The 11,057-nt window shown below is 52.2% G+C and overlaps 1 protein-coding gene across 1 annotated transcript; it reads left to right on the top strand.

The window, feature by feature from the left end:
* On the top strand, positions 352-3,970 carry POU3F3 (POU class 3 homeobox 3). Its single transcript, XM_005662353.3, has one exon. It carries the CDS (start codon positions 416-418, stop codon positions 1,919-1,921), a length of 1,506 nt encoding a protein of 501 aa, XP_005662410.2. The 5' UTR covers positions 352-415; the 3' UTR covers positions 1,922-3,970.

Genomic DNA, 11,057 nt, shown 5'->3' with positions numbered 1-11,057 from the left:
GCGCCCCGCCCGGCGAGCCCCACTGGAGCGAGCCGACCGCGCCGGGGCTGGGGGGCGGCCACGACCCCCCCTGAGGGGGGAGGCCACGGAGCGCGCCTCGAGAAGCGAGCCCCCCTCCCCGGAGCGCGGCTCCTGGTGCTGCTGCTGCTGCTGCTGACCAAGGCCGGCCGGCGACCCCCGCGCCCTGCCCAGCGGCCTTGCAGCTGCAGCCGGCGGCCGCGGCGGCGGCGGCGGCGGGGGCGGAGGCGGCGGCGGCGGCGGCGGGGCCGGCGGGGGCGGCGGGGGCCCGGGGCGGGGGCGGAGCGGGGGAGGCGGCGGGAGGCGGGGGGGCGCGGCGGCGGCGGCGGCGGCGGCCGCGGCTGCTGCTGCGGCGGCGGCGGTGGTGGCGGCGGTGGGGTGGCGGGAGCGGAGCGGCATGGCCACGGCGGCTTCTAACCCCTACCTGCCGGGGAACAGCCTGCTGGCGGCCGGCTCCATAGTCCACTCGGACGCGGCGGGGGCTGGCGGCGGAGGGGGCGGCGGCGGGGGCGGCGGCGGTGGTGGCGCTGGGGCCGGTGGGGGCGGCATGCAGCCGGGCAGCGCCGCCGTGACCTCGGGAGCCTACCGGGGGGACCCGGCCTCCGTCAAGATGGTGCAGAGCGACTTCATGCAGGGGGCCATGGCCGCCAGCAACGGCGGCCATATGCTGAGCCACGCGCACCAGTGGGTCACGGCCCTGCCCCACGCCGCCGCCGCCGCCGCGGCCGCCGCCGCCGCCGCCGTGGAGGCGAGCTCGCCGTGGTCCGGCAGCGCCGTGGGCATGGCCGGCAGCCCCCAGCAACCGCCACAGCCGCCGCCGCCGCCGCCGCCGCAGGGCCCCGACGTGAAGGGCGGCGCCGGACGCGACGACCTGCACGCGGGCACCGCGCTGCACCACCGCGGGCCGCCGCACCTCGGGCCACCACCGCCGCCGCCGCCGCCACACCAGGGCCACCCTGGGGGCTGGGGGGCCGCCGCCGCCGCCGCCGCCGCCGCTGCCGCCGCCGCCGCCGCCGCGCACCTCCCGTCCATGGCCGGGGGCCAGCAGCCGCCGCCGCAGAGCCTGCTCTACTCGCAGCCAGGGGGTTTCACGGTGAATGGCATGCTGAGCGCGCCCCCAGGGCCGGGCGGTGGTGGCGGCGGCGCTGGCGGCGGCGCCCAGAGCTTGGTGCACCCGGGGCTGGTGCGCGGGGACACGCCCGAGCTGGCCGAGCATCACCACCATCACCACCACCACGCACATCCGCACCCGCCGCACCCGCACCACGCGCAGGGGCCCCCGCACCACGGCGGCGGCGGCGCGGGGCCGGGACTCAACAGCCATGACCCGCACTCGGACGAGGACACGCCGACTTCGGACGATCTGGAGCAGTTCGCCAAGCAGTTCAAGCAACGGCGCATCAAGCTGGGCTTCACGCAGGCCGACGTGGGGCTGGCGCTGGGCACTCTGTATGGCAACGTGTTCTCGCAGACCACCATCTGCCGCTTCGAGGCTCTGCAGCTGAGCTTCAAGAACATGTGCAAGCTCAAGCCGCTGCTGAACAAGTGGCTGGAGGAGGCGGACTCGAGCACCGGCAGCCCCACGAGCATCGACAAGATCGCGGCTCAGGGCCGCAAGCGCAAGAAGCGGACCTCCATCGAGGTAAGCGTCAAGGGCGCGCTCGAGAGCCACTTCCTCAAGTGCCCCAAGCCCTCGGCGCAGGAGATCACTAACCTAGCCGACAGCCTGCAGCTGGAGAAGGAAGTGGTGCGGGTCTGGTTCTGCAACCGGCGCCAGAAGGAGAAGCGCATGACGCCGCCCGGGATCCAACAGCAGACGCCCGACGACGTCTACTCGCAGGTGGGCACCGTGAGCGCCGACACGCCGCCGCCGCACCACGGGCTCCAGACGAGCGTGCAGTGAAGGCCCGGGCGCCGCTGCGCGGAGCGGGCCCCGCCATCGCCGCCGCTGTCACCCGCCGCCCCCGCCGCCGCCGCCGCCGCCGCCGCCGCCGCACCGGGCCAGGCCACCCTACCCTCCGCGCAAAGACAGGCATGCCCGCCCTCGGAGGATCGGCGAGGGACGCACCGAGGAGACCAGGCTTGAAGTCCGTGGAAGGAGGGGCAAAATAAACAAACAAAGCATATAAATGCCCAGACTGTTTTTTATACATATCTCACAAAACCGGAAAAGAAAGGGGGGGCGATCATGCGATCTCCTTTATACTGTGGTGGTGTTCCGTTTTTGTTTTTCTTTTAAAAGGAGGGTGAAGATGACTAGCTCACCAAAACTGCACTCTTGAGGTTCTTCCCACCACGAGAAGTCCTACACGGCGACGTTGGATAGCACCTAGCACCTGCCTTGTTCTCTCCTCTGGAAAAAAAAAAAAAAAAAAAAAGATTTTTTTGAAAGACTCCCCTTCCTTCCACCTCCTCCCTCCAAAGGGCCCCCGCCTCGAGAGATCCACCGAAACTTTGTTTCCTGGGAGCGGCCCGAAAGCAAGCAGAGGCCCTGGGTTTCATTAGGGGTGACTCTGTGCTCCCCCACCCTGTTATTCTTGTCCATTTTAACGTCATTTGGGGACAAACAAATTTGACTATGAACCGAGAAGGAGAAGAAAAAAAACAATCTCCAGAAAACAAGAAATATATATATATATGTGTGTGTATTCACAGCTTCTGAAATTAACAGACTGATAGCAAAGCCAAAAGAAAAAGAAAATGTATCCTCAAAGTAACCTTGGAAATCAAAGCATCCCGAAAGAGCAGAGGGATGGGCGAGCGAGCAGGGACGTCCATCGTGGGAGAGGGCCCTAGAGTCCGGCGCGGGCGGGCGGGCAGACTGGGCGTGGGAAGAGGCCCGGCCGCCAACCACGGCTTACCGGCTGCCGCTCGGGTGGACGACGCCTAGAGATGCCACCGCTAATAATTTTTTATTAATATTTTTATTTTTTATTTCTGGACTGACTCATATTAAGGGATTTAGAAAGACAGCACTTCTCCGGACTCCTCTCCTCCATCCGTTGCCAACTTTGATTGAATGGGTGCTGTGGATGTGATTCTATAATACTGCCCTTTGCAAGCAGTGTTTTTGGTAGGTTTTAATAAACAGACTTTTCAAAAGACGGCAATATAGAATTGTTAGATCCGTTGTTGATCTAAAAATATTTGCTTTATATTTTCATTAAATGACTTCTTTTAATATTTTATTCAGAATACTTATGAACTGCTGCAAAACGGTAATTTATTTTTCCCCAGATCTTGTATTACGTGTTTTTTTCAGACGAGCACAAATCAAAATGAAATGAAAATATGGACAGTTGTTAGGTAATAAGGGTATCTTTTGATGTGATCATTTGATTGTAATTTAATTTGAGTAGTGATTCCGTAAGAGCTGATCGAGAAAATAAATTTGTTAGAATGAAATAGTCTGTGTCTGATGCATAAACACTGTGTGGGAAGAGGAGAGTACTTTAGAAAATATTTTTTTACTAATACACATCATAAGGGATAGCGCTGAGGAAGCATAGCCTGCTCCACCTAAGGTATATTTGCAAATCTAAAGTAAAAGACCATGACAGAAGCCGCTAGTAATTGATGTAGTAGTCACTCCTTGGTTAGTCTGTTAATTTCACAATATTTTTCTCTCATTTAATTTTATTGGGTGTTTTTAGTGTTTTTAGGTGAGGTTGTCTAAATGTTAGTCCTTTTCTCAGAGATATATTTGTCCTTTATCAACTTTATCCAAATGTTGGACCACATCACCAGTAAAAATGTGCCAACTGGTTATTAAGGGTTGATACAGATCCTCCCCCCTCCAAAGTTTAGCCTCACTTTTCCCTCTCACCCCCCCCCACCGAATGACTACATCTTTCCTCCTTTTCTGAAGACTAATAGTTTTGAAGACTAGCTTGCTAGTCAGAGGAATATTTTATATCAGTTCCTTCCCATGAATAAAGGGATGTAATTAAGTTGAAATTATTCCGCTTTTTTTGTTTGTTTTTTATTTTGTTTTTCCTATCATGGAAGAATGTAGTTCTAAACTCCTGATGGTGGTCCACACTCAGTGTGACCAGCTCAGACTTATTCTACATTTCTGTGTTTCTATCTTTCCCCAGTACGATTCTATATCTTCTTTACTGGTGCTGGGGGTTTTCCTTTTTCATCACTCCTTAGATACACTCAGCAGAGCGGTCACGTTTATCATGTTAATGTATCAATATTTACAACGTGGGAAAATGAAAGTGTAATGCCTCAAGTTGTAAGTAGCAAGACGAAAAAGGCTCTGTTTAGTCAAGTCCCTTTGTATTGCGCTTTTTAAAAAAAAGTATTTGGGGGTGATAAAGCAATGATTTTGTAGATGAATTTCCCCCTAATCTCACTGAGCTGTCACTCACTTTTTCCATCTTCTGTCTTCACTCCTTCTCCCTTTGATATCGACGCAGGGGTTAAAAAACCCGGAAAACTGTGAGAGCAACAAGGAACAGTTATTTCTTCCAGACAGACCCTGTGTCACTTTCATAAATCAAGCCCAGCCAGATGGCCATGTATTGGGTTGCATTATTTTAAACACCAAATCGTACTAAAAATCACAATCATTTTGATTTGTGAAATCTGAAAAAGGCCATATTTAGTAAACGGAGAGCAGGGGGAGGGGAGAGAAAACAAGAAACCACAATTGACTTTTCTCTGACTTCTTGTTTCCTATTTCTCTTGCTATTGTAATCTCTTTGCCCAGCGAATTTACAACCTGGAGTGGGGGGTGGGGAAAAGCAACATCATGTTTTTGAGGGTCCACAGGGGCAAGCACAGAAGGCCTTATTGGAAAGCTGAGGATTGGGTGTGGTTGTTTTTATAGGGTGGATGCTCCTGGCACGTGGGTTGAAATCCTGTTTTCCCTACCGGACTGGTAGTGGTGGATGGGGAGAGAGTGGGTCTATTTCAAATGTTAGGAAGTATTTGCTTACTTGATTGGCTGACAACAAAAGAACTAACATTGGATTTCACACTATTTTCTATTAAAAAGTAACCTTTGCTGATTACTTTGGAAGAAGCTCTGATTTGGGGGATAGCAGAGTAACTTAGAGAAGCTGGGAAAGCTGGCCCATTTTGTTTCATTCTTTTGTATTTTTAAAAGTGAGCTGATGCTTGCACTCCATATTTTTTATAAAAAAAAAAAACAACCCTTTGAATGTATTTACAAAATGAAATTCATGGCTGGAAAACAAAAGAGGGCAGATATAACTGAGAGGTTTTGTGCTAAGGCTTATATTGTTACACATGTAAATAATGAAAATATTGTTATCTATCACCAGATCTTTTTAATGAATTTGGTCATTGTGTTCCTTTGCAGCGCAAGTGTCTTGTGCTTCGTCAAGTGTCCATTTGTTTCCTCCATTTCAGCCCACCCCCCTCCTCCCCTTCCAACCCAAAGGAAAGTGACAAAGTTCTGTTCCATCAATCTGGCTAATCCCAAACTAGGCCCATTTAGAATTTGCAGGATCCTGTGGCTCCCATCCGTTGTCAGAGCCACCATCAGCTCATTCACCAACCACCTTCCCCTGCAACTGGGCGATAAATCATTCAAGGTGTATTTAAAATAGTCACTTTGCTGTTGTTGCTCTGCCTTTTTTTTCTTTTTAAGTACTTAGCCAAGGACTACTTCTTTGTTCCAAAACAGAACTATTCATTATTGATCTTAGAGATTCCCTCTGCTTCTCTGTAGCCTCCAGTGTTTGCTCATTACCATGCTCATAATCTGTTTTGTATGACTGGTTTTCCACATTCAGAGAATAATTGGTTCTAATATTAAATGCAGTATATGCTATTGATAGTTTTTATCAATAAGTGTAATATTTTAAATAATTTTAACAATTAAATTTGTTTTTTAAATTATATATTTGTAAAGTATTTATCCTGTTGGAAGCAACAATATATTGTTGTATTTATTCGTTTATTTTTGTAATAAATGATCAACCTCTTCAAGCTAAATCAAAAATGACACTTTTATATATTTATACAAAATGCATTTAAGAGATGGGCATATTTGCACCAATTTGTATGTAAATAGAGCAAGATCCATCAATAACTTGTAGCTTTCAGAACCAAATTGAAGGAAGAAACAGTCTCCACATGGAGTTTAGTTTGCCCAAGTTCCAGGGTAATTAATCAAACTCTAAAATGGATGCAACAAGTATTGGCACTGGATGCAGACTTGAAATTAATTATTTAGGAGATGGACCTGGTTTTTTTCAAGGCAGAAGGATAGAAATGAGAGAATGCAGTTCTTTCATGAATTGCACGTGGCTGACTGGACCTATTAGAACAGATGCTATGTATCAGTGATAAAACCTAGTACCTGACTGTGCTCAGACGTCTCTGGTGGGAAAGGGTGTCAAAGGAGAGGTAAGATTTGGAGGTTATCGGTGACTCAGAAGCAAGGTGATGTAGAAACAAAGAGTTGTGTTATGTTTGGCTTGGTTTTTTTTCTGTTTTCAATAGATCTTCTTAAAATGGCTCTGAGTGAAGAATCGCTTTCCTAGTCCTGTACTGACAGCAGAAGCATCAGTACAGGTGTGGTGGTGGTGGTGGTGGTGGTGGTGGTGGTGGTGGTGGTTGCAGTAAGAGTGGTGTGTATACGAAGTGTGGAGGTCACCTCTCGGACTCTCCTAAGTTCTGTAGGTCGCTTGGTCCTCTAAGTTCCTCTGGGCGGCTGTTCCGAGGGCCTGAAGGTCACCACGTGACCTCCCAGCTGCTGGAGCCCCACCGTGGGCTTGATCTTGATTCCAATAACGAAATCGAAATCGGAGGGCTCTGGGTTTGCCTCCTGAACTTTCCAGTCTAGGAAAGGAAGCAGTGCGGAGGCTGGTGGAGACCGTGGGGGTGGGGGCGGCGGAGACAGCAAGAGGGGTACTTGTGTAATCAGATTCTTTGATTTTGTTAGCCTGGCTCATGGCCTATTAATTAGATTACTCTCTCTTTCATTCTTGATTTCACATCCGTGTTTGTTCCTGTCTCCTAAAATGTGGGCGCGAGCGTGGCGAGCAGGAGCCTATGATGTCACTGCCGGCCAGCGGCGGCCGCCTGGCCTTCTGGAGGGCTGTGGGCTGCGTTCTTTAGGAGTCGGGTCTTCCTCGAGGAAGAATCTTTCTGGAAGTGACCTCAGAGGGGTCTGGGAAGAGGGCACCTGGCATCCTCGCGGCTGCCGGGCGAGCGCGCACCGCCTGCCTGTAGCTGCGGGCGCGGGGAGGGGGCCGCGCAGAGTCGCACCCTGGCAGCTCCATCGTGGGGTGCGGAGGGCGGGCTCAGGTGTGAGGCCTGCCCCAGGTGGAAGTAGGAGATCGGAAAGGAGCAGAGGAGGAGGGGGGTGCTGGGGCCCAGGCAGCGGGCGTCAAACGCCCAGCTTCCCCCGGGGACGCAGCGCAGGTGGGGCGGTGGCTGTCGCGGGAGGAGGGGGGGCGGTGGCCCGACCCTGCCCGGCCGGGCTCTGCTCAGCGGCCCGGCCGTAACAGCTGCGGACAGTCCCACAAGCTGTTTTCCTCGTGGCGACCATTCAGCAAAACGCACGATCCTTTCTCAAAGATTTAAATTTCGCGGATGAATTACCATACACCGGTTGCTTAGCAACTATATTCAAGCAGGGCTAAGAATATGCAAGCTTTTTGTATTCTCATTAATAAAAATGCCACTCTGACACAGCAACCCGACTTTGGATCACTGCAACTTCTGTAAAAGCCGTAGGAGAATACAAACCGATCCTGCCATTTAATTACAGATCAAAATGGCTTGAAACGCGATGTTTTGTTCATCTATCTTCCTAAAAGCGATGTAAAAAATAACGGCTTTTCAAGAGCAGTAGTAAATTCTTTCTTTCTTTCTTTCTTTTTCTTTTTTTTAAATGGAGTTGTCTATCGGGGTTACTGATAATTGTCAACAGAAACTTTTTGAAACAGGTTGAACTATCCCCCTTCCTCCACATCTCTGCTCTTGCCCTCAGCCCTCAGCCTCCGATGCTGCTCTCCGTTCCCAGCCTTGTCATAACAATTATTATCATAATTTTGGAACAACTCAGGCCTCGGGAGCCCTAGCGCCTAAAGGACAGGTGGCAGAGCAAGCGACAAGGCCCGTAGCTGGAGAAAACCTAAGACCTCGAGGAGCGAGAGAAATGAGAACTTCTAGAAGTTCCCTGGGAGGCCTGGGGGACTGCTGAGCTCAACTCGGCTCAGGCTCCAGGGGGTCTGGAGACCACTTCGTGGAAAGCACAGAGCAAAAAAGGTCTGGCGCCCTCTGCTCCCCGTTTGTGGGTTTTCCATCCTGAGGCCTGGCCTCCTCGGCTGGGAACTGGGTCGCCGCCTCCCCTGTGGGGACCCTGGAGTTGAGAAGGCTAAGGTCGGGGTCGGCTGACCGATCCTTTCTGGGCCCTGAGCCTGCGGGGGCCTGGAGGAAAAGTAAAGACTGAGCTGGAGCCCCGGGTCCCCGTGGACCTGGGCCCAGGCCAGAGTTCAGGGGCCTGGGGTTTCCATCGGGGGCACTGTGTGCCCCTTCTCAGAGGGTGCGCAGCAGAGGGGGGACGCACCGGCTCGGAAGAAGGTCCAGCATGGGGCGGCGGTCCGGATCGGGGGGCCTTAGGGGTCAGCGAGGCCCGCTGGGGCGCCGGGCGCTGCATTGTTCCGAGCGCCGAGTCTGGCAGAGGAGACGCGAGCGGGGGCAGGGCGGCCGGAGGCCGGCGCTGGTTGGAGTTTCGGGCGCCAGGCCCGGCCGCCTCCCCGGGGTTGGGAACTCGGGCGCCCCACGGACGCTGGGGTTGGCTGCGTGTGCCCGGCCTCGTTGCGGTCCCCGCCCGGGAGCGGCGGAACCTGGCCCTGCGCGGCGACTCTGAGCGGGCGGTGGGCGAGCGCGGCTGCAGGGTTAGCGGGGATGCCAGGCGGCAGGTCGGTGCCCAGGCCACCCGCCAGGAGGATAGCCGCCTTGCCCTCTGAAGCTGCTAGAGAAGGCTGCGGTCAGCAGTAGAAAGATCCGGGGGGCAAAAGTGAAACTCCCCAGATTGGAGTCCAGCAGCGTCCCAGGATCCAGCCCCCTTCCTCGCACTTAGGCCAAAGTGAGGACTTGTAAGGTTGTTATCTCCTGGTCAGCCTGGATGCTTCAGGATCAGGAACCACCCCCCCGACCCAACTGATTCATTTTAACCCGGTTTCTTTATAGTGAATACCACAAAACAAAACAAAAAACACCCCACCCCACACAGTGGAAATTAAACCAGAAGTTGAATACTTGCTCTAATAAGTGCTCAGAGGCTGAGTTCTCAGGAAAGCGAACGTAATAAACAGGAAGCCATTTATTTACAAATACAGTTGCCCTAGACAAGCCACATTCCATGTACGTAATTCATTAATGGAATTTGTTCCTTTTCCTCCCCCTGGAAAGAGAAATTTCAGCTCTTAAAAATATCTGGGTCTTGGGGGAGGGGTGGGAGGTTATTTTACCTGTTCCTAGAGAAAAAGGAGCAGTGGGGTCTGGCCAATTCCTGTCTGTGGGGATGTTAACTAGTATAAAATAACCATTTAAAAGACATGGGGAGATTTTTGGGTATTTTTTCCTTCTTTTTTACTCCTCAGAAATTAAGTGTGTTGGTAGTGGTTGCTGTCACCAAAGTTGCCCAGTGAAACTTTGCTGGTAACCTAACCCTAGGTGGGGGTGTGGGGAGGGGGAGTGCGTGCTTGATGTGAACAAAACTCAAATTTAAATTACGTGAGCTGGCTGGGAATATAGCAAAAGTTGATCGTAACACTCAGCTGCCACCATTCTAGAAATGTCTGTGGCACAATGCCTGCCCTTCTCCCGCATTGCTGAAGGGAGTTACACCTGGGGCTATGCTGGCTCCTGGCGTCCTAGTCCCCAGGATAAGAGGGTATCCCTTCCCTGGAGAAGTGGGGTCTGGTCTCTATTAATCCAGGAAGCTTTCTCTAGGCGAGTCCCCTTCCGCTGCGAGTTGGGTGAGGGACCTTGTTTGGTCCACTGGGAAAACAGAGTCAAGATTGGGTCTCTGGGTGCTCTGTGAGTCGTGAGTAAACCTCAAAAGCACAGGACACACCTGAGGTATGTTTGGAGCTTCCCGAGGTCCCCACAGGAGATGTTTCCCAAGGACAAAAAGAATGATAACTGTTTCCCACGTGTCGCGGTTGTAGCTACAAAATAACAGACTGACACTGGCAGGCAGGCAAACACATCTTTTTAATTCAGAAACAAAAACAAAAGGACCAGGGATGTTCTGACAAAGAAGAGCTTCCTGGGGAATGGCACTTTGGTTCTGTCTTGCAGGACTGCCTTACTCCTGGCAGAAGGCAAGCTCATTTAGTCGACTGGAACCTTGCACTGAAACAGAATAGAGATTCCTTTCAAAGGACGCGCCCTGCACCAGCAATGAAGTAAGAGGTGCCAGTACCTACCACCTTCAGTCCCCTGGCTTCAGGGGGGGCAAATTCGAGGCATAAAGGGGAGCCCCGCCAGGGTCCTTCCACTCTGCCCCTATAGGAACCTGGGTGAGAGAAACTCTGTTTTTCACTTACATTTCCAAGATGGAAAATTCTGCAGCAGCATTGTTTTTTTGTTTTTGTTTTTTTTTTTAAATAAACTAAATTAAGTAGATTCAATCGGAAAGTATAGTATCACCCAGAAGCTAGCAAAATGAAAATAATGCCTTACTGGCTTGGCCTTGAGAATCTGTAGGCTACAACAGGGAGGTACCTATCAGTGAACAAAACAACATCTCCAAACTATTTTTCATTAACATCTGGGGGGTGGGGAGAAACCTTTCAGACTTGCGAAGCCAAGCCTACTGATGACATTTTGTCCTCCTCCAAGATTTCTTCCAAACGGGGCTTTAGAAATGTTTCAAACTGGAGCAATGCCTTTAACTCTCCCAAGAACTATTTAATAGTTGTCCTGGATGTTTTTAATAAGAAAAGGATGCTAGGCAAGTAGCCTTGGGTCCAGACTTGGGAGCAGAGGTAGTGGCCCTGCCCCGCCTGCAGCCTGCCCCTCAAATGGGGTTTCTGAGTGTC

Source organism: Sus scrofa, chromosome 3 (assembly GCF_000003025.6).
Source record: "Sus scrofa isolate TJ Tabasco breed Duroc chromosome 3, Sscrofa11.1, whole genome shotgun sequence".
Taxonomy (NCBI): Eukaryota; Metazoa; Chordata; class Mammalia; order Artiodactyla; family Suidae; genus Sus; species Sus scrofa.
This window is presented reverse-complemented; position numbering and strand designations above follow the sequence as displayed.